Source organism: Prunus persica, chromosome G2 (genome assembly GCF_000346465.2).
Source record: "Prunus persica cultivar Lovell chromosome G2, Prunus_persica_NCBIv2, whole genome shotgun sequence".
Lineage (NCBI taxonomy): Eukaryota > Viridiplantae > Streptophyta > Magnoliopsida > Rosales > Rosaceae > Prunus > Prunus persica.
Window position 1 is genome coordinate 29,768,786 of NC_034010.1, and position 22,075 is coordinate 29,790,860.

Consider the following 22,075-nt stretch of genomic DNA (forward strand, 5'->3'; position numbering starts at 1 on the left):
ATTTTTATATTCTGATTTCAGGACCAGCCTAAGGCTTAAACCCACGTCAGCCGTTGATAATCGACTCTATGTATGTCTCTCTTGCACTTAATATCAGCCATTTCCTTTTTTGCCCCTTTTTTGCCCTAGCCCAATTTATTTTCTCATTGCTTGGCGCAGCGAAAGCAGACAATTTGCCAAGCGCTCAAGTCTCAAGCTCTTCATCCACTGTTTGCACGGTCCAGGCACGCGAGTCTTTTGGTCGGTGCTGCCCAGAAACGCACTCCAGCTGTCAAGCTCGCCAATCCATTTCCGGTTTGATACTCGTCCTGTTTCCTATTTCTTTCTCTGCATTTAGGGTTTTTATTTGCGAGATTTGTGCGATTGCCTATAATACTGTCTGGGGTTTTTTTTAGAAGTCGGTATTGTTTAAAGAGTATTTGATTTCGGTATTGTCCGTAAAACCCATAATGCCGTTAAGTGCGCGCGCTTGTTTTTTAGGTTTGGTTGATTTGGGAATTTGATGTGGGTTTTGCTTGAATGGTTGAATAGCTTTCGATTATCATGTATACTGTCCATTTAGTCACGGCTTACCAAACAGTAGACTTTGTGCTGACTTGGTGTTTAACCAGAGGATATTTGGATGTGAGGGTGAAGGAGTTATTGTTAATATTGTACCTCATTTATTTGACTGGTCTCAAACAGTAACGACAGTGGATAATGATTTTGGGAAACATCTATTACAAGTATGGTTTTTTATATATGTTCAGGAAGACTTTTTATTGTTTCTTTGCTGGATTGGTGAATTTCATGTTAATCATAATGTTCCAATGCAAGCAATGCAGGAAATGAATTGTGCACTATTCTTCCCTTTCCCCTTGTTATGCATTGTTTTGAGTTTTTCAGATTGGAGCCTTAATTAGGAGTATTACTCCAAGTAGTACAACTTGTGTGTATATATATGCATTAAGTTTGAAGAATTCACACCTGCTTCTTGTCCTGAATGTAATTTAATGAGACGTTGGGTTAACAAACAGAATCCACAAAACTGGAAAGTGCATCATTGTCAGAAACCTTCCCATGAAAAAATTCTTAATGTCTCTGTAATTTACCAATTACGTGAGCCTGGAGACATTTATCTCCATCCCTTACCCTGGACATGATATATACAACATTGCAGTAATTAGCAAAAGTAAGTTAATTACTAGATATTAACTTGTTTTCCCGGGGTTTTCTAATTTTCAATGCTGTTAAAGAGAGATGAATGAGGTAAATTCATAAATGTATGTCAATCTTGCCTGATCTCATGACACGGATGCTTTCTTTATGATAGATGGCAAGCGCTTGGACAAATATGAGCTTTGCAATCATACATAGGGATATAGAGAGGGAGTGGGAGAATCATTTTGGAGTTATGGGTATTATTTTTTATTATTGGAGATTCTTGCTCACTCTCAGAAGATCTATACATCTGCTAAAATTCTGGAGAGGATGAGGAGATCAAATTTTATTTCAATATAAATATTGCTTTGGAGCATCTTGGAGCAAATGAGCAATGGAGCTTGTGGAGCACGGCTCACCTCAAGGATTGCTCTCTTGGTTTGCTTCATAGTTTGGTTTTGATTTTCTTTTGATATTGTCAACAGGGTGCATGCAGATGATAATTGGACTCCAAAGTTGCAGCATTATTCTCTTTTGCAAAATGTTGGATTAATCACTTACGAGAATTCATTCCTTGAATGCAGTAAAAAGTTTGCAGCCGGAGTCTTCTGTTGTCAAATATGAGTGGTCGATTTTCTCGCACAATCTACGTTGGCAACCTACCCTCAGATATAAGAGAATCAGAGGTTGAAGAATTGTTCTATAAGGTTGGCATGAAATTTTTCATAGTATATCAGTTGTACTCGGTATATGAGCTTCCTATATTTCTGTAAATCACATCAAAGAATAACCAGTGCATTTCTGCAAATCTCATTATCCACATTACGTCATCATGTTTTGACTCATTTTCCAGCTTCTGATTCGCATGCAAGTACATTAATTGTTTTCTGTACTTAAAGTACTAAACATCACATGGCCCTATGTATGTGTATGATATGTAGTGTCATTTGCGTTTGAAAATTAGAGGATTAAGTAGTTTGGTGCTGGCAATTCCTTTATTGATTTTAGGTAGTCCTATAGAAAAAAAACTGTTATCATTATATTATGTGAGTCTTGTTTGAGATGGAATGGGCTTAGTTCTGTTAGTGAAAACATTTTAAAATTGAATTTCTTATGCAGTATGGCCGCATAGTGGATATTGAATTGAAGATTCCACCTCGCCCTCCGTGTTATTCGTTTGTTGAGGTACCTATAATGGTTTATGCTCTGGATTCATGAATTTTGGACCAGTTGGTTCTCTCATGGATGCTAATGTACATGATTTGTTTTCAGTTTGAGAGTTCTCGTGATGCAGAAGATGCAATCAGAGGGCGTGATGGGTATAACTTTGACGGTTGCCGTTTAAGGGTACTAAAAGTCCCTGTTACTTACTAAAACTATATATTTCTGTGGTTTTCTTTCTTGTTTTAGTCTTCTTCATTCATTGATCTCTCATTTATCCTCAATACAGGTGGAGCTTGCCCATGGTGGTAGGGGCCCATCTTCAAGCGATCGTCGTGGTGGATATGACAGAGGCAGCAGTGGTGGAGGTAGCGGTGGTGGTCGCTTTGGTGCTTCACGTCATTCTGAATATAGGGGTGTGTCTTCTAGGATAGCACACTATTGCTCAACAAGATTAGGATATGGTTAACAATGCGGTAAAAAGAGTTCTATTAGCCTTTGTTTAGTGTTTATTGTTTGATCCATATTTTCATTTTGTCCAGTTATTGTTCGTGGCCTCCCTTCTTCTGCTTCATGGCAAGACCTGAAGGTATGGAAATTTTGTCACAAATTTTGTACTCCAATATTGTTTGTGCAATACTGGTAGCCTGACTGGTTATCGATTTCAGGACCATATGCGAAAAGCTGGTGATGTGTGTTTTGCTGAGGTTTCTCGTGACAGCGAAGGTATAGATTATGGCAATTAGAACTTTATACTGTAATGCACCAACTTACTCTATTTTAAGGTGCAGTTAAGTTTTGAACTAAAGCCCCCCTCCCTCGTTTTCCTTTGTGGCAATGCTGCTGTAGGATCAGAGAATAAAATGTCTACATTCCTAATAGCATGTCATTTTATCAAGAAATTGTCATCACACACTGTAAAAGAAAACGAAAATCATGATATAGCATGCTACTGATCTTTATCCTGAATTTTTATGTTATGAAATTTTATCAACTCACTCAATGGAGTTGGTGCTTATATTCAGGGACTTATGGTCTAGTTGATTATACCAATTCTGATGACATGAAATATGCTGTAAGTAGAAATACTGGACCTTTTCTGCGATTATGCTTTCACACGAATTCTCTAGCTTACATTTTATTTCTTTTTCCAGATTCGGAAACTTGATGATACAGAATTTAAAAATCCTTGGACAAGATCTTATATTCGGGTAACGTTTATATTTTTAGAAGTTTGCTAGGCTGTCTTTCTTTCATGTGGATATTTGTATGTTTATCCAAACCATTGTGAAGCCATGATTCTTTGCTAAAAGATATTTGTCTGTAATCTTGAAATATGTCCCTCTTATGTTTCATTTTATGTATTCTGTACCTGCTCTCTCTCTCTCTCTCTCTCTCTCTAACTTTAGGATTTTACTTCTCAAAGTTCTTTAAGAGGTGTAGAATAGTTTATGCATTTATACATTACAGTAATGATGCTAAAATCTGGACTTAGGTTCACTAAGATTTTGCTGTTGCTTGTTTGCTTATCAACTGAGCAGGTTAAATTGTACGAGAGCAGTCCGTCAAGGAGCCGGAGTAGAAGTCGTAGCAGAAGCAGAAGTGTGAGAAGGAATCAGAGGTACTGGACCCCCGTCCTCCCCCACCCTTTTATCTTGTGATAATTTTGTCCTTTTTATGTGTTCATCTACATCTTGAGAGCTTTTCTGTATTATGCAGTAAGTCTCGGGACCGATCCGTCTCAAGATCAGTATCAAGATCTAGGTCTGCATCACCTGTCAAATCCTCCAGGTATTTGGCTTTGTTACTCACTTTCTATTAGCTAATTCTAGTGAACTAAATTCTTATTGTTATTTTTTAATACATGACGTTTAATACATGCCTATAATCTGCAGGCCAAGATCAAGGTCAGGGTCAGAATCTCCCCGTCCGGTAAGTGGAATCTGTTTTGACAAGTGGCACTATTTATAAACATTAAACTGTAATTTGAAAAATGAACGCAGATTTTCCAGGTTATTTTTTGGTAGAGATGGATTTAAGGAATTACCTACACCCTTGTAGACACTTAGAACTGGTCTAGTGGTATTTCTCTACACTTTGTTAGAAGTCCCAAGGTCGAAGCCCTCGTCCAAAAACAAGAAAAGAAAAAGAAAAGCTCAGTTCCGTTGAAAATAACATAGGAAAGAAATCATGTATGCTTAGTTGACTTGAATTGAATGTCTTTAAAAAGCCACCTAGAACACGCAGAGCTCTAGAAATATATTTTATAGGTTTTTCGATTCTAAAGCTACTGCATTGTTGAAACACGATAAAATGATTTGATGTTATTGATTAAACTTGATCTATTTTCAGGTGCGGTCGGGTAGCGGCTGATCCTCTGGCAAGTCATCCTCACGCCATCCTTGGTGTTAGATGCAAAGATTTTTCGTAATTAAGAAACCTTAATTGGCTTATTATGGCCAGTATGTGTGGTTTTGATAATGCCTAGTGATTATACTATGGAATGGTTATTACGTTTGTTGTTCTCGAGAGTACTAGGGGTTTTATCGTTTGGTTTTTTTCTTGTTTGGTCGTTTTGATTCTATGTGCCCGAAACAAGACATAACCTTATTGGTATGAAGGTTGGGACGCTAACTTTATTTTAAGCTATACCATTTTGGAACCTATTGGTATGAAGGTTGTGGCACTAAATTTATTTGCCTTTTGCTGTGGGTCATGCAGAGAGGAACTATCGTTTTTTGAAGGCTGTTCAAATGTCAATATGAAAAATTGACAGTTCCAACAATCTTTCACTAAATTTGTACAAGCACGGTTGCGATTATATCTTTTGGCCTCAGAATAACACCCATAGAAAGAATAACAAGAACATTAAGATTTACATTTGCAGAAGTCATGCATTTTATTTATGAGATGGATTCCGAATTTGGAAGTATGGGACTTCCACAAACGAATGGAGAAAAATGTCTGGTTGCTTTGCTAGTTGGGGAAGGCTGTGCATTCTAAAGTAACGGAGTAAAATCAACTAAGTTATTATTCCAGTAGAACTTCTCTTTTCAATGTTAGAAAATGTTCTGAATATGAATTTATGTATATGCATGTATTAAGTTAAGTTGTTCTATGTTGTTTGACACACCTCATATTTAGAAGGCGTTGTTAAACGAACCTTAAAATTAACTAAGTATGGTGTACTTATTAAAATTACATTTATTTCACAATTCAATATATCTTTTTGATTTATATTAGAATAAATTAGTAATTCAATAAATATTTTTGATAATAGGGTGTACTTAGTTAATTTTAAGGTTTGTTTAACAACACTCTATCTAAATCTCAAAACTTTAATTTATATTATTTGAAGAATTTAAACTTGGATTATTTTAACATTACTAGACTAAAAATTACTTTGTGTACTTCACCAGTTACTTGTGTTGATGGGATGGGAGTCAGCAAAAAAGACACCCCAGAGTAGGGACATAATTGGAATTTAATTGTCAAATTTCATTTCACAAGTGAAAATTGGGCCTGTTAAGTTCAGGATTGCACTGAAAAATACAGCAGATGGTGATGGTGGGCCACACTACAACTGGGCTTTTCCGCTTTTGGTAGCACAAAACACTACGAACTGGGGCTAAAAGTTGTATATAAAATCCCTCCATTTACAAAACCCTAAGTTCTATTCGTCCTTTGCTTCCGCGCTGCGCCACCCAGAGTAGAGTCTCACAGGTCTCTCTCTCTCTCTCTCTCCCCCACTAAAATTATATCTTGTTCGAGGTCACTGATTTTGATTTTCACTGTTGCAGTTTGATTGCTTTACAATGTCGACCGCTGAGCTTGCTTGTTCCTACGCCGCCATGATTCTTCATGACGACGGCATCGCAATCACAGTAAGGACGCCTTATTATTTCTCTCTATTCGCCTAATCTCTTATGCTTTACTTCATAATACACGACTCCTTTATGCTAATCACCCCAATACCACCTATTAATCTATACAAAATCTTTATCATAATCCAGATTTCCGTTTTATGTTTAAGGCTGCCATAACATTTATGCTAAGACCTTCATTTTAGTTTTTGTGCATCCGTTTATGTTGTGGAATCCTGTTCCAAAATGGTTTGCATATAATCTCTGTAAGACCTTTGTTTTCCACTTCTTTTTATTTCGTTAGATTGGTGAAAGCAAGAGGAGAGAGCGTTGAATATAAAACTAACATCTAAAGCGCGAAAACAAAGCTGGAATATCATTGATTAAGCCTTAGGTTTCTTTGGGTTTATTAGTATTTTTTGGTTCTGCTTTTCCTTATCTTTTCCTGAATTTTAACCCTCATTTGGTTTGTCTATTTTATGTTGAATTGAATAGTCAGAGAAGATTGCCGCCTTGGTGAGATCAGCTAATGTGGCAGTGGAATCATACTGGCCAAGTCTCTTTGCCAAGCTTGCTGAGAAGAGGAGCCTTGAGGACCTTATTTTGAATGCTGGCTCCGGTGGCTGTTCTGCTCCCGTAACTGTGGCTGCTGCTCCTGGTGGTGCTGCCAGTGCTGCTGCTCCTGCAGTTGAGGAGAAGAAGGTGAGAATGTCATACATGCATAGATTTCAGTCTTGATGATTTTGTATACCTAATATACCTTGCTTAAGACTGCTCCTTTTGTTTAAGTGCTCTGCATCAGTGTATTTATTATTCTAGACTTTTTATGTATGACATATAAAATATACAAGAGTTTTGATGATTATGAACCTTGGCTTTCCTTCTTAGCATTTACATTTTGTAAGTTATGATTCTTCGCGACATTGCTTGAACTTTCATTGTCCGGAAAGGTTTATAATTGTAGTGATTTGATTTATATGATTGACATCACTATTGTTGGTGGGTTGCCTAACTTCGTTTTTCATTCTTGGTTTGTGTATTTACAGGAAGAACCCAAAGAAGAGAGTGACGACGACATGGGATTCAGCTTGTTTGATTAGGAGAGTTCATATATGAGTTGAGCTGTTTTTTAAAATTTTATTTTAGACAATTTAGGATCAATTGAAGTTGAAATTTTTGTTTCAAGTTGAGAAATTTTTTCCCAGTGTTGTACGTTGAAGTGGCTCTCACTCGTCATTCCATATATGTTCTAAAAGCTTTTAACTTGGCAACTGAGTTGGAAGAAGATATTGATAGTTTTGTTTTAATGTTGGTTTTCTTCAGTTGAAATTATTCAGCGTTTTTATGTGCACGTCTAAACATGGCATGCAACTCTAGTTTTAGACCCCGATCAATTGTGTTTTTGACATTCTAATCATGTGCCTGAAATTGTTAATGGTCTATTGTCGATTCTTCTTATCATGTGTGATTAGCTTTCATGGTACGTGCTAGTCTTGTCCAGAAGTCGCTAGAAATTGGAAACGTCCTCACCGGAGTTGGAAAGTTCCTTAACCTACGCATGGTGTGGAGAAAAATGTCGTAAGTTCTTGCGCTGGCTTCGAATGTGGTTTAAGCTTCTTTGAATGTAAGTTCTTGCAATCGGCAACACCGACCTTCTTTGAAATCCATTTGGTTTCTGGTTCCCTCCAAATTATAATTTATCCCTTGGGCTTCAGACAAACTTACTTGCAATTGGGATAATACTGTTTTGCTATTCCCGGTCAATAATATTATAATATGTGAAAAAGTTATTCCACGTGTCATTGTGTTATTGAAAGTGAATAGCTTACATGAAAGTGTTTCTCCTCTGGCTTAGTCTCGTTTCGTTGGTGCAAATTCTGTATCAAAAAAGCCAAGAGCCTCCTTCGGTTGTTGGATGCGCTACATAAGCTGGGATTGAGCTTCTCCAAGTCCGGGAAGCCCAATGCCAAGGCCAAGCAAAAAATTAATAATGGAGATTCAGCAGCAGCAACCAAAGCAAGTCCCGGAAGCCCAATGCCAATGCCAATCACAATATTAATAACGGAGACTCAGCAAGCAGTGGCAGAGCACAAACTGCAGCAGCAGCAACCACGGCAACAGGGGATGCTGGTTTACCCCCGAACTTGATGGAGTGCACTGTTTTGAAACTATTGTTCCTTACTGAATCAAATCAATCTAGGTCTCTCTCTGTCTGTAACTTTTGTTCAACAACGTTGTTATCATTCTAATCAATGTATGCAAGCAGTTGACGATTGATTCTAAAAAAGAAAGATTACATAAAAATTATGCAACTTACACCGTTTCAATGAAGTCTTGTCCTCCAAGTTGCTTAGAGGATGGAAAGAATGAGGATGTGGTCGGCGCTTGCCCGATCATGGCATGGCATGGCGGGGCCTACCTAACATGATACGGAAATCAACAAATTTACATGCTCAATCAAAATCATTATCTTGCCACCCACTCTTTCAACTTGAATTAACCCATCTAAATTGTTCCTTCACCTGTGATTATTAACTTTTTCCTATATTATACCGCGATTATCTCTCTTCAAAATTATTAATTGCCATGAGCAATGAGTGAGCATGGGTTTCACATTCTGCATTATCCAATCCACATCACCCGTGATGATTCAGGACATTAATTAGCCTTACTTTTCCTTCACTAAACCCTCTTTCTTTCACACAACCGCTTTTCAATTTTGCCCTTTTGATTATTCTTTCACACCACACCACCACTCTCTAGTTTGTTCTTATCTTCACCACCAAGGCATCTCACATTCCTCTTTGCTTTAATCTCTCTCTCTCTCTCTCTCAAACTCAAACTCAAACTCAAAGCCATCTACAATACTTGCGAACTTATCATCACCAAAAGCCCCAATTGTCTCTTCTGTAAACCCAAAAGGCTACAATGGCTAAGTATGTGTCAATGCCTTTTGCTGCTGCTGCTGCTGCTGCTGCTGGGATATATTTCCTTGACAAAAACCACAACCAACCAAAGGTTAGTGCACCTCTGCACTTGTACAAACATCAGCACTCAGAATCTGACTCCCGGATTTCCCTGATTTCTGTTTTATTTTTAACTTTCTAATTAAGCTAAATATTTGCAAATTTCTTAAAGCAGGAACTCGGAGGTGGGATTGGAGAAACCATCCAACATGTCGTACCAAAACCGAAGGTGGAGCAAAACAACACCACTCAGATGCTAGAGTTGGCACCCCAATTTGACGGGTTGGACTCCTTTGAAACCTTGGTGGCTCGTTAGCTCCCGTTACCCCTGCAGCTAAGCAGAGTATGCTGGTGCTTCCTTCCAAGGAGTATTATTAAGTGTTCTTTAGCAGTATAGGAAGATATGTCCTTACATCTTCCACCTGTACATATTTCATGAAATATGATCATCTCCTCCTCCAATATAGTTAGTTTTCCTGCATCATTACTAAGAGCAGGCAACCTAATTTTCCTTCTGCTATGATGTGACGGTATTATATTCAGTGAAGTTACAATTTCACACACCAACACCAATTCCAAACGAGGGATCATCATTTGAACAAGAAAGCCATCTATTATACTAAGCATTAAAAACTCTGACTCTGAATTGGACACCTAAAGCATCTGTTACATCCATTATATACAGCAACAAAATGTCTCCATTTACTGGATACAAACTCAAACTCCAGGGTAACGTTCACATCCTTTATTCAACAGAAAAAAAAGAAAAGAAAAGCAACTCTCATATTTCTCATAAGAGTAGAGTGGAATGAGGGTTTTTATCATAGTGCGCTCTTCCTCTCCCGTTGAAGAATGGATATAAAAGGCATTATTCAGAATGTGAATTACCAAATACTAATCAACGTTCTTGGATGAGATCCAATCACTTTCTTTACAATTTCTTTCCTACCTTTGCAAACGTTCTGGTTACCCCAAATACCAATGTCTTTATCAAGAGCCCTCGATTAAGAGTGCAAGCAAGGATTATGGTCCCACCAAATATTAGGAGCTTCGATATGTGCCTACGCACAGCTTTGCCAGATGCAGTCACCACCTCAGTCTGTGACGAATCCTCGGTGTCTCCTGAGGCTTTCAGGTACTCCGGATGTATTTTGGTGTTGATATGAGCCATGAAGGCTGACCGAGAAAGTGGCAGTCCTAAAGCTCTTTCTGTTTGGTAGGCACGTAAGCCAGCCTCGATCTTCTTGATGGTCCCCCAGATTGCTTTTCGTATTCCAAGTTTTGCAATATCCCATGGAATACCCAAATCTTCGTGATGAAAGAGTAGAACCTCGCATGCCGTCAGCTGGCCGTTGGCTCTTCTTGATTCCACTGGTTATGTACAAATAAGGTCACTTAGTAACAGAACAGCTTGACCAACTCTAGTGAGCCTAAGATAACCAAACTGAATATAGATATGGCCCTTTTAATGGAACCAGAGAAGAGCGCCATAACTGAACTTACCTGCTTGAATGCACCAACTCGAGTAGTACAAGTCAACGCGTCTTGGCTTGTCATTCCTCGGAATAGAGGCATAGGGTACTCCCTATAACAAGAGAGACAATTCATCAAACAAAAGCAGAAAAACCTGCTGCTAGGAAATCATCAGAGGAAGTGAGTCAAGAAGGCACATTTATGCCAGACATAAATTCCACTACTCGTACCTTTGTCACGCAATAATACAACCTTCCAGATTCCCAAATTCGACGACCTATTATGTATTCTCTGTCTTTACAGAACAACGGGAACTGCAAAATGAAAGCATTGCAGAGGTAAGATAGAATACGCGAGGGAGAAGTACTAGTAAAAGTGAAACAAACATCAATCAGTTAGAAGAATATACAAAAGGGAAGTCTTGCCTTCCGTATCCACTGTACCACCATGGTTCCCGTGGTAGGGCACTCTTCTATCGTTGTCGAATGCCTAAGCATGTCATCCCACCTTAATCGAAACTCATCATCCCAGAAAAAGTCCCTTACCATCTCAGGTGTTGCGTCCTCATAGATAGTTCTGCTACGATATTGAGGAGGACCAATCTAACAAACACCCAACAGGAAGAAAACAACGAAACAGATGTATAATGAGTTCCTACCCACATAATCTGATACAGCGAGAGGAGAAGGCCTCATATAACAGCTAAAGCTACATTTGATAAAACCCACATCACTGGTTTAAAGCCGTTAAGAATGCGCTTTGCCATAACAGTACTGCTTGGCCAAACTCACGCAACTTGGTGTTGGAGATGAGAAACAACTCTCTAGAAGCAAGTAACTGACTGAACGTCTTGCCTTCCGCAGATTCTGGTTTAGGTGAAATTATTGGCCAGAGAAAGCAACTAATAAGGAAAAACCTTACCTCGGGATCCCTACACCAGCCTTGGTAGTTCATAGTTGGAGTGGAACGTTCCATCATCTGTATCCAAGTAGGACCTCCATCTTTCATATCTACAAGCGTGCATAAAAGGTCTAAGTCCTCCTCTGTCACTGCATTAGATTTCTCTTCATTGAGCTGCGATGTGCTAGACAAGTACAACAAACTAGTCAGAAATTTGAACATAAAAATCTATTCAATTTAGGCTCTTCCTTCAACATAATTTTGTATTTAAACGCACTAGACATCCTAATAATGTTGAGGTAATCTTTTAAATTATAACAAAACAAAGGAGAAATTGAATTTAATCAGTCAATATTATAATCCTACAAAATAAAAGTTGACAAACATTTAACAAACAATCGAATCTTTATAATTGCATTGTGACAAAAGTCGCATGACAAATACCAAGTACCTGCCCTCATCAAATTCGGAAGGTGAAGCAGAAGTTGTTCTCTCAAATTCCCTATCCATGAACAAGGCTTCACAACCTTGGGAAGCCAACTCAAACGAATTCAAGCACGGAGCCGATGAAAAGCCTTTTAATGGGGACATTAACGACCGGGACGGCGAAGAAGGCAACGAAAAATCGAAGCCTTTAGAAACAGAGCAGCCAAATTTGTCCTTGCCGTTCCCAAAAGGTGCCCACTTGGGTTTCCACGACCATCCGATCACAACACCAAGAAGTAAGACCATCCATATAGGACATAGAAACACCATCAAACCTGTGTACTCCATTGTATTTGCTGGTCTTTCCGATAATTCAGGCAAAGCCTCAATCAAAGCCATACCAAAGAAAAAAGAAAATTACAACGAAAGCAGCATAATTTTTCTAAGTTTTGGAAATTGGGTTCTAGACAATGATCAATATCAACTTCAACAAATGCAAAAATAAATAGTCACGCAGAAGGAAAAGCTTGACCCTTGAGGATATGGAAGAAAAATATAAAACCCAGAAGAGAAATATCAGAAGGGAAGCTTATTGACGTGGGGGACATGAGAGGCGGGAAGAAGGAGTTGGTTCGGGATTCATGTGACGGTGTCGTTCCAATGGCTTACACTGAGAATTGGTGGAGGAAAATGAGGAGAGCCTTACGACGGCAAGTAAACAAAAGAACGTGAGAAAGGAATCAGAAAAAGCAAAAATAGAAGATTGGCGGACTACAAAGATGGGTACTTTGATACGTCCATAGATTTAGCAGAAGAGAAGACAAAACGACAAAACTCCTAAATCGTACGTTTGTCGTTCTACGTTCGAATTTCCAAGTACATGCCTGCCAGTGGCTGAGGTTTCTTGTTTTTCACGTTGGCTAAAACCTTTGAACTCCTTCTTTTTTGTATTTGTGCAGCACTTGGGCTGGGCAATCTGTATTTTGTTGTTCTGTTCTGTGGGGGGTTTTTACTTGCGGCTACAGAGCATCAACACTGGGGGCAAGTCGTCTTCTTATTGTCCCAAAATATGGTGTGAAGTTGTGAACCGTAAACTTAAGGGATCTTTTTTTTTTTTTTTTTTTTTTTTTTTCTGAGAAAAGTTGGGGACTTTATACTTTGTATATGCTCATTAGATCATATCATTGGATCATATCTGGGTCGGGTCCAGTCCAGCCCATTTTAAAGAGCTTGAATTTTGCCGAGTTTGGGTCTGTTTTTCTGAGGTGGACCATTAAGCTCTGGTTTGAGGAACAAATTCCGGAGGTCACCTCTGTCTCAGCGGCTGCAGCGTTTGAAAATAAGACCGAAGATTAGTTACCATATCTACACAGAGAATCCAACCGAGACCAAATCCAGTAACAATCTTTACTGAAAATTGAATCTTTTGGCCAATTTGTACTGAAAAATAAACCTCACGTGTTTCATGCTTCATAGTAAAAGTAAAAGCAACTTCACACCTACTGCCTGCCACGTAACCCATAACCCAGAACAGACTGCGCACCTTTCAATTTTCAAGCTTTTGAGACCCAAAACAAAAAATTTCAAGCTTTGAACCGAAAACCTAATTTCTGCTCGTCTCCGACAGCAATTTTCGACAGTAGAAGCCCCCCATCAAGCTCTGTCCAGTCGGCTAATCAGATCCGTCCACCTCAGCAATGCTCTGTTCGGTGCCTGCCAGCAAGTCCGGTTCGAACTGGCTGGACCGGCTCCGGTCAAACAAGGGCCTTCCGACCGGCGACAATCTTGACCTCGACCACTTCCTTAGCCGAAACACAAACTCTTCCTCGGAAGTCCCAACTCCCAATGTCTCATCGTCCACAGAGTCGACTCGGCCGGGTTCGGACCGAGTGGTGAATCAGTCCACAACCTCGTGCCCGAACCGAGATAACCAGGGAGAGGCATTCATCGGCCTGGTGAACAACGTTCTCTCGGAGCTATTTTTCATGGGCGGCTCCGACGAACGTTCCAAACTTTTAGGGAAAAAGATTCGTAGAAAACAAGCAAACCCTAGAGTTTGTGTCACTTCCACGGCCAACTATGACAGCAATGCTGCTACTGCAAACGCCACCGAAGAGAAGAGCTCCGACTGGGGTCGAAATGACGAACATGTCCTCGACAAAGCAGCGTGCTTGGACTCGCAAAACGGCAGCTTGATGAAGAATAAGGACTTGGGAAATGTGGGTGGTGAGGAAGGTGAGGAGGTGGAAGAGGAGGAAGAGGAAGAGAAGGAGGAGTTGAGAGAGCTGAAAGGGTATTCGATCAGCGAAGTGACGGTGATCGATACAAGTTGCGGGGTTTGGAAGACGGAGAAGGTGGTGTTTAGGAGGAAGAATGTGTGGAAAGTTAGGGAGAAGAAGGCCAAAGTTCGGAAGTTCGGGAGACGTAAGAGAAAAGTGGTTGATGAGGAAGTTGGTGTTGAAGGCGGTGATGACATTGACAAGAAGAAGGCTAAGGTTTCAGCTTTGAAGGAAGCTGATGGGGATGAATGTATAGCTCTCAAGTCCACTGAAGTAAGATTAAGATTCTGTCCTAATAATTTGTTTGATTTCTTGCTTGATTGTGCTTGTGAGTTTTTATTATGAGTACATTTTCATTGTTTGTGTGGTGATCTTGAATTACCAATTCTGTTTTTTCCTTTTTTGTTTTCTCATTATCACATGCTTTAATTTGTTTGGTTTTGGAATGAAATTGTTGGTAAAGATTTAGTATGCCAACTTCATTTAAGTGGTTGGTGTCTGAAAGGGTTTTTAGATCTCAATCATGTAAGTGGTTGTGGATGGCGCAAGCATTTTGGTAGCGCAACTCAGAAGGCTTAATGCTGATTTTGTTACATTATACTTGCTATTTACTAAAATGATGCACCTTGGTGTCAAGATCTTTGTTGGCACTTTCAAATGCTACATGTGATGTCATCTCTAGTGTGATAATTCGTATACAGTTTGTGATTTCATGTGTTTTAATTTTCATGTTTGTTTCGAGTAAAGGATTTAATATGATCATTGCCTCCACTGCATTCGCATATGCTGGATTATCTGCTCACAGTATATCTTATTTGGGTTCAGAATTCACAGAGTTGTATAAATCTAGTTCATCTTCTGTTCATGGTTGTTTCCTTTTCCTACTTTAGGCATTTTTGTATTCATTTTGTGATATTTTGATCACTCGTTTCTTTGTTACCAATTGTAATTGGGAGTTCTATTCAGTTCATCTCCGTCCTCTTTGTTATTAGGGTAGCAGTCGAACTAATCCCTAATGATGATGAACTTATTTAGCTGATTTAAGTCTATGTAAGGGAGATTACTGCTAAGTTCTGCTGAGAGCATGCATGCCTCTTTGTTTCTTAGCCTTTAAATTCTGAGGCTATTGCGGCCTCCAACTTGTGCCACCTTGTGGTTCTGGATTTCGTGTTGCAAGTTTTAGTTTAGCATCTGACTCTTGCATAACATAATGAAGTAATGAATCGCAGCACGATGTATAACTGTGCAAAGGGACTTCTGCTATTAATTACTTTGAAACTGTAGCATTTCATTTGATGTCGTAATCGTAGAGTTTCTGTACATGTTTATATGAAACTGAGAAAGGTGTGTTTGTTGCCTTGCTTCATTGTCCAGGGACAGAATTCACAGAATGACACAAGCAATGAAGCCTGCGAGGACACAACAGATAGTCTTAATGAAAGAGGGGAGGAATTTGGCAAAGACATGCCAGATGCTAAAAGCAAAGATGCCAAGAAAGGGCAAGTGCACTTGCAAGTTCTATCTGATTTCAATATTCTGCTGCTGCTTGTATGTGATAACGATTTATTCTGCTCTTATCGAATGTCTTGCAGGTTTCCTTTGAACAGATCACCAAGAAAAATGAAAAAGGGTGACTCCTCTGTTATACTTATTAAAGGCATTCCTACCGACAATAAAAATGGAGGAAAGCTTCTGAGAACGTGTCTCAAGGACATCCAAAAGCAATACACGGCTTGATTGATCAGTCACCATAAAAATGTTTCACTGGAAAGAGGCCGCTTAATCAATGGCGGCAGCGGTCTTTCTTTCAGTGTTTGGATTTGATTGGCCCTTTGATCTCCTTCCAGAAAGGAGTATATGCGTTTTGGTCTCGTTTAGGACTTGGAGATGGGGGTGATCATGCTGCCTTGTCCTTAGGAATCAAAATGTTGTGAAATAGTGAATTTGTTCTTTCATTTGTAATGCACGATAGAAAAGTGTTTGCTCCGAAGGATTGTTCTGTTGTTCCGGTTCCTGCAAACCTGTTGATAGAAAATTCAATTCAATCTAGGGAATCATTCTAACGAAAGATATCAGTGTATTCTGCAAAAACAAGAATGGGGTTGAAGGATATGTCTTGCAACTTGCAAGAAGCGTTGTGTCGCTGCCTAGAATTACCTCAAAACTAAGCTGGAACTTCAAATTTGCACGATTTTGTTCAAATTGTTATTTGTAGGCCCATTGGGTCCATAAATTAAACATTCTGGAAATCCATCAAGAAATAACCCATTTAGGTATGGCCCGGACAGACATTGTCTTTAAATTGTCTCACCCCAACTAATTTCCGATGACAAACGTTAACCCTTGGTTAAGACTGTAAATAAAAAGCTCCATTTGAGCCGAGAGAAACCATTTTTATCACGAACATGGTCGCTGTATACGCTTTGTTCACGCACGCTTTTCCCTCTTCTTCTTCTGATTCTCTCTTTTCATTCCCACCATCTCCTCAGCCTACTGCTTATTTCGCACCACCTTCACTTTCAACCTTCCGTAACCATGAATGGTTTTCTCTGTTAAAGTTCACTAGAACCCCGAGGGCTGACCCAAAACCATTGTTAACCCAAGTGGGTCTGCGACCCAATCAACGGATTCTTATCCAATGCCGTTGCATCAACTCCGCCACCAATGCTCTCGCCGAAATGGGTATGCAACTCTCAGAGACCTATTGTCAAACACATTGCCACAAACAAAACACAACGTGATTTTTTTTGTTATATCTTGTTTCCAGGGATGCTCTTCTCATTCTTTCAAGAAATTGGGATCGACGGGGAAGAAGCCCAAGTGGTTTTGGACAAGAACCCAGCACTCACGTCGACGTCTTTGGATTTACTACGTACTCGGATTCTTTCCTTCCGCTCTGTTGGAGTTGATGGCCTTGAGCTTTCTCGCTTGATTACCAAATGTCCAAGTCTATTAACAGCTGACGAAATTGATGCTTTCCTACATTTTGTGCGCCATGATTTTGAAGGAAAGATTGAGCCGCCGCAGCTGAAGCGCCTTTTCGGTACAACAGAAGCAAGATTCTTGGTGGGTTTTGATCAAAAAGTCAGATTGCTTCTTCACCGAGGAGTTCCCCGTGAGAAGATTTTTGATGTTCTGAACAAACTTAATTTGTACAAGGCTTTGTGCCTCAAGTCAGTTGAAGAAATTGAAAGGACCATCGCATTCTTGAGCCGCTTTGGTGGAATCGACTTGATTGTGAGACGTCCCACACTACTCAATTATGATCTGGACACCCAGCTGGTTCCAAGAGTTGGGTTTCTCACAGAGCTTAGCGGCGGAGATGAGGATGCCACAGGGACTTTGTTGGGTAAGCTCCCTGCAATTTTGAGTTACACCGTGGATCACACGAAAGGCCATGTAGAGCTATTGAGGTCGTTGGCCGGCCTAACTGATGAGCAAATATTCAAATTTTTGCTTGTTTTCCCCAATGTGGTGAGCGCCAGCAGGGAGAGGAAATTGCGTCCTAGAATTCATTTTCTCAAGCAATGTGGGTATAGCTCAAATGATATCTACAAGTTCTTGATTAAAGCACCCTTGTTTCTAGGCTTGTCATTTGAAGACAACCTTGCATATAAACTTGCCTTTTTGGTGAAGATTGGGTACAAATATAGAACCAAGGACATGGCTGCAGCAATGGGATCCGCCACCAGGACAAGCTGTGATAATTTGCAAAAGGTAATTGGGTTGTTCTTGAGTTATGGGCTTTCGTGCGGCGACATTGTTATCATGAGCACGAAGCATCCGCAGATACTGCAATACAGTCATAGTGCTATAGAGAAGAAGATGGAGTACTTGATAAATGAGATTGGTCGTGAAGTTGGAGAGTTATTGAACTTTCCGGCATTCCTTGGTTACAAACTTGATGACAGAATCAAAGCCAGGTATGAACTAAGGAAGAAGGTTTTAGGGGAAGGAATGTCATTGAATAAGCTCTTAACTGTTTCGTCCGAGAGATTTTCGACAAAGAAGCCAGCATATGTTGTTGAGAATGAGAATCTCAACGAGGAAATGGAAGTTTTGTCGGATAAATAATGTACCTTCTGTACCCTTCCAAGAACAAAACCACTTCGACGTTTTGAAAAAAGAATGAGTTGCGACACCTTTTGACAGGGTTATATATTAAATCTTTTCCATATCTGTATCGGTTTTTCTATCATTCTTTCTCGCTCACCCTTTTTCACATTGATGTTATGTTAAATCTCAATTAGCATTAGGCAACTGAGAAGGAAGAGATGACTGAGCAAATGTATATGCAATGAAAGTAAAATATGTAATATCAGCTTCCTTTGTGCTGGGCACCAATGGAATTTTGTTTGTAATTGTACATCCGCAGAAACTTTCATCCATGGGTTACAAAACTATGCCTCTCAAACTCTGAATCAACGATCGTCTCATCAGGCCTCCGCCTTTAAACACTCTGTTGCCTTCAGGAATCTATGAGGTGATTTGAAAACGTAACTGTACAGAAGGATTGCACTTTGCTAGGCCTCTTTATTCTGCCAAGGAATGTTCTCTAGCTCGTTCTATCACCACATGCCCCGATTTCTCAGCTTTACCATTTCCTTTGGGTATAATAAGCCCATAACCTCCTTCTTTTCTTTTGTATATTATATTAATTTCACCTAAGCAAGAACAAAGAAAAATTTCAACCACTGGTTGATAGTAATCAAGAACAAAGAAAATAACGCAGCTGTGATTTTATTGTTCATACCAGTTTCTTCATTTCGGAAAGCATAGAAGTCATGATCAACATTTTCCAGTTGATCAACTGCTTCAGCGACAGTCAAAGGTGGCATGTCAAAGTATTTCATACGGACAATCTAGAACAAGAAGAAGAAAAGAATGAGTATATGATGGAGAAGAACGTCATCTAGCTAGCTAACCAAAGCAGTCTAACGATTATTGGCACTATTCAACAACAACAACACAAAAACTCTTTATCTCTGCAACTTTTGCACTCAATCCCATCCTGCAGTTCTTTATAATGTTATGAGTAGAAATATCTAAAATGTTAAAAGCAGACAGCAAGGCCTTTGAAAACTAAGATGAACTAACCATCTGTTTCGTACACCACAATCAACAATTTCTAATGCCATAAGTTGCTTTTCAATTTTAGATAATAAAAAAACCATTAATAAAGAGAAGATGTAACGACAATTCAGTATAAACACATGTCAAATATAAAACTGAATAACTTTGGAGGAAAGTAGAAGTCCAAGAGAAAACCTCGTCATTGATGAAGTCTCCTTCCTCCTCTTGGGGAACTGTCTCTTCCTCTTCCTCTTCCACTACTATTTGTGTTGCGGGCTCCCTAACTTTCAATCTGTTAAAACCTTTCATGTGCCGACCGTGGTCTGAGTCCTTCTCCTTTATTTTCCTCAACTTCCTCTGGATGATAGAAGAAGCCAGATCTATGCTTGCATAAAGTGTCTCAGCTTCTTCCTCAGCCCGGAACACTCCATGCTTCTTCGTGAACAAAGTCACCTAAGCAAACACAAATACACAATGCCTTATGAACGAACCATTTATGGCGATTCCAGATTACCTAAACTATTCATGCCAATGCGCATAGGGTAATAATACCTCGCATCTCCTAATCCTTGGGCCTTTTCCAAACTCTCCACCTCGAACAGACAACCGAACATCAGCTTCCCTGGCTAGGTGACTGTGCTTTTGAACTGCCTTGCCAACCTTGTCTTCCACATGCTTCTTGACCGCTTCAGATAACTAAATTCACGGATAAAAATTTAACATTCAAAGTCCACTCCTTGTATAATTAGAGGAGAGCATTGTGGATAGAAACAGCACCAGAATCAGGGTCATCAACCAATAGTCATCATCACATCATTGATCACATGAAAAATGCTTTGGAAGTCACCACACCTAATCAATATATCAGAATGGGATTTACAAAATATAACCTAGATTTCTAATTTTCCACACATAATGTACTTTTCGACAAACAACATGAACGGATCATAGTAGATGTGATTTAATTCAAGTCTTCTCTGTAAGGCTTAGTCCAAAACATATACATTACAGAAAACAAAATGCTTGTAAAGCCCAAACTTTAAACTACAAGTAGAAACAAGCACTATAACCCGCCGCGTAAAACCAACAAGAGGTAAGGTAAGCTAAAAATTTATATACCTCCAAATTCCTTCCCTGTACGATCAACTTGACTGAGGAGAGTGGGCCGTCCCAGGACATCCGTACAGAGAGTGAGTTGCCATGGCACTTGTTTGTGGGTCTAATCGCAATGGAAATGGGTTTCAGATGCTTAGCGGGGTTGAAGAAAGTGGAAGAGGTAGACGATAGCGTGAAGATTTGGGGCTTTGTGAGAAGCGTCGATGAGAGAGTGGACATTGATTGAGAAGAAGCCGAAGAGGAAGAGGGATGAAGGGGGTAAAGAAAGGTTGTCTGCATCTGCAAGGAAGTGAACAGAGTAGCCATTTCGTGATACTCGCAGAGTTTAGGTTTGGGATAAGTTTCTGGAAGTGTTTGGATAGATGGAAAGTTGAAAGGAAAAAATGAAAGAAAATCAATAAGAGGGGTTTTAGGAGCAGAGTTATGGGTTCTAGAGCAAGCGGACAAGATGACAGAAATGGATATACCATGTCACACGTGGCAATTTCACACATTATCCACTTCATCTTCTACAGTTAAGTGTAAGACACAGTAGAAATCTTAACCGCATATCTTCTGTACTTACGTGATTGGACGGTGTAGATTGGATGGATGGTTTTCTTTGGTTGATTCAACGTCTACATTCAATGCCTCAAAGAGGGAGACCCACCGACACGTGTTTGTGTTGTAGTGATGGGCCTGATGGCTCGTGGTTATGGTACGTTGGATCCGAGATCGTCCCAAAATTCCATTTGTCCGATTCCTTCCCATTCGGATAGGCACGTCTCTGGATACGTTTAGTCCAACATGTTATATGGCAGACCACATAATTGACCCCAAAAAAAAAAAAAAAACACCACAAAAATCTCTTTCGGTCGCGTGAGAATTATTTGTCAAGTTGGAACTTTTTTTTCATTATTGAAAAAAATAAATAATAAAAAACCGGAGGTGGCCCGTCCCAATTCCATTTTGTTCAGGTCTGGCCCATTTTTTCAACTCAACAGCCCAAACCCACTTTCCCGTCTTGGTTCCGCCTATGCACATTATAGCTGCGGATTTTAATATGTTTTTCGGTAAATTTAGTGGTATTTCTTTTTTCAATAGTAGAAAAATTCACAAATTTGAATTTCGTCCTCTTTTGTTGGAATAAACTAAAGTAGATTAATATAGATGAGTGAAGCAAATACATATTTGGTAGACACCCAAGTAATTATTTTATAAATTTAATTAAGTCAATCATTGTGCAAACGAAGAGTATGGTTTAAGGAAAAGAAACAACTAGGTTAGATACAAAAAATTGAAATGGAAAATGATGCGATGTGTCTAGATGACCATCACACACACATAGCTTTTGAGAATATGGGGACTGAATGCACGGATGGATGCCATCTAGCACGGGACAATGGCCCATGAAAGAAAAAAAGGAGAGTAAATGGAGGGGTCTTTAATCTCTGTCTTAATCCCATTAAACAAATATTATAGTCGCTATAATGAAGGATTTAGAGTCACTAATGTCGGTTTAGAAATATTTTAACCCATCAATAAATACTCTACTCCAATGGCAATGTGGGTATTATATATTATTGTATCCAATAGAATTCGTCAACGGCCTTTACCCAATCACAGCCTAACAACCACACATTTTTATGCCCTAATAGTCAAGCGAGTACAGCCTCTGAGATTGCCAAATTCATTATGA

The 22,075-nt window shown here is 39.4% G+C and overlaps 6 protein-coding genes and 1 long non-coding RNA gene across 8 annotated transcripts; 5 read left to right on the forward strand and 2 right to left on the reverse strand.

Moving 5' to 3' along the window:
• On the forward strand, positions 38 to 4,996 carry LOC18784677 (serine/arginine-rich splicing factor SR34A). Of its 2 annotated transcripts, XM_020558132.1 has the most exons (14): positions 103 to 294; positions 1,313 to 1,578; positions 1,725 to 1,847; positions 2,260 to 2,325; positions 2,413 to 2,487; positions 2,591 to 2,717; positions 2,844 to 2,890; positions 2,970 to 3,027; positions 3,327 to 3,376; positions 3,456 to 3,512; positions 3,843 to 3,922; positions 4,021 to 4,092; positions 4,197 to 4,233; positions 4,654 to 4,996. In XM_020558132.1, exons 3-14 carry the CDS (start codon positions 1,761 to 1,763, stop codon positions 4,672 to 4,674), a joined length of 777 nt encoding a protein of 258 aa, XP_020413721.1. In that variant the 5' UTR covers positions 103 to 294; positions 1,313 to 1,578; positions 1,725 to 1,760; the 3' UTR covers positions 4,675 to 4,996. The 2 variants fall into 2 exon arrangements, with proteins under 2 accessions (XP_007219219.2, XP_020413721.1); XM_007219157.2 differs by lacking the exon at positions 1,313 to 1,578 and having other exon boundaries at positions 38 to 294.
• On the forward strand, positions 5,918 to 7,509 carry LOC18785768 (60S acidic ribosomal protein P1). The gene is made up of 4 exons (XM_020558658.1): positions 5,918 to 6,024; positions 6,102 to 6,185; positions 6,660 to 6,866; positions 7,211 to 7,509. The coding sequence occupies exons 2-4, from the start codon at positions 6,117 to 6,119 to the stop codon at positions 7,262 to 7,264; spliced, it is 330 nt and encodes a 109-aa protein (XP_020414247.1). The 5' UTR covers positions 5,918 to 6,024; positions 6,102 to 6,116; the 3' UTR covers positions 7,265 to 7,509.
• On the forward strand, positions 8,805 to 9,645 carry LOC109947176. The gene is made up of 2 exons (XR_002270124.1): positions 8,805 to 9,182; positions 9,306 to 9,645. It is a non-coding gene; the product is annotated as an uncharacterized LOC109947176 (long non-coding RNA).
• LOC18786479 lies at positions 9,751 to 13,315 on the reverse strand. The gene is made up of 6 exons (XM_020556746.1): positions 11,955 to 13,315; positions 11,525 to 11,687; positions 11,029 to 11,205; positions 10,834 to 10,917; positions 10,634 to 10,715; positions 9,751 to 10,501 (listed from the first exon to the last, which is right to left on the reverse strand). Exons 1-6 carry the CDS (start codon positions 12,326 to 12,328, stop codon positions 10,062 to 10,064), a joined length of 1,320 nt encoding a protein of 439 aa, XP_020412335.1. The 5' UTR covers positions 12,329 to 13,315; the 3' UTR covers positions 9,751 to 10,061.
• On the forward strand, positions 13,469 to 16,318 carry LOC18786595. Its single transcript, XM_020556747.1, has 3 exons — positions 13,469 to 14,481; positions 15,583 to 15,707; positions 15,801 to 16,318. Exons 1-3 carry the CDS (start codon positions 13,627 to 13,629, stop codon positions 15,943 to 15,945), a joined length of 1,125 nt encoding a protein of 374 aa, XP_020412336.1. The 5' UTR covers positions 13,469 to 13,626; the 3' UTR covers positions 15,946 to 16,318.
• On the forward strand, positions 16,455 to 18,545 carry LOC109947175 (transcription termination factor MTERF8, chloroplastic). The gene is made up of 2 exons (XM_020556745.1): positions 16,455 to 16,890; positions 16,976 to 18,545. The coding sequence occupies exons 1-2, from the start codon at positions 16,614 to 16,616 to the stop codon at positions 18,280 to 18,282; spliced, it is 1,584 nt and encodes a 527-aa protein (XP_020412334.1). The 5' UTR covers positions 16,455 to 16,613; the 3' UTR covers positions 18,283 to 18,545.
• LOC18787706 (ribosome-binding factor PSRP1, chloroplastic) lies at positions 18,488 to 20,811 on the reverse strand. The gene is made up of 5 exons (XM_007218716.2): positions 20,401 to 20,811; positions 19,834 to 19,977; positions 19,477 to 19,734; positions 18,962 to 19,070; positions 18,488 to 18,872 (listed from the first exon to the last, which is right to left on the reverse strand). The coding sequence occupies exons 1-5, from the start codon at positions 20,701 to 20,703 to the stop codon at positions 18,742 to 18,744; spliced, it is 945 nt and encodes a 314-aa protein (XP_007218778.2). The 5' UTR covers positions 20,704 to 20,811; the 3' UTR covers positions 18,488 to 18,741.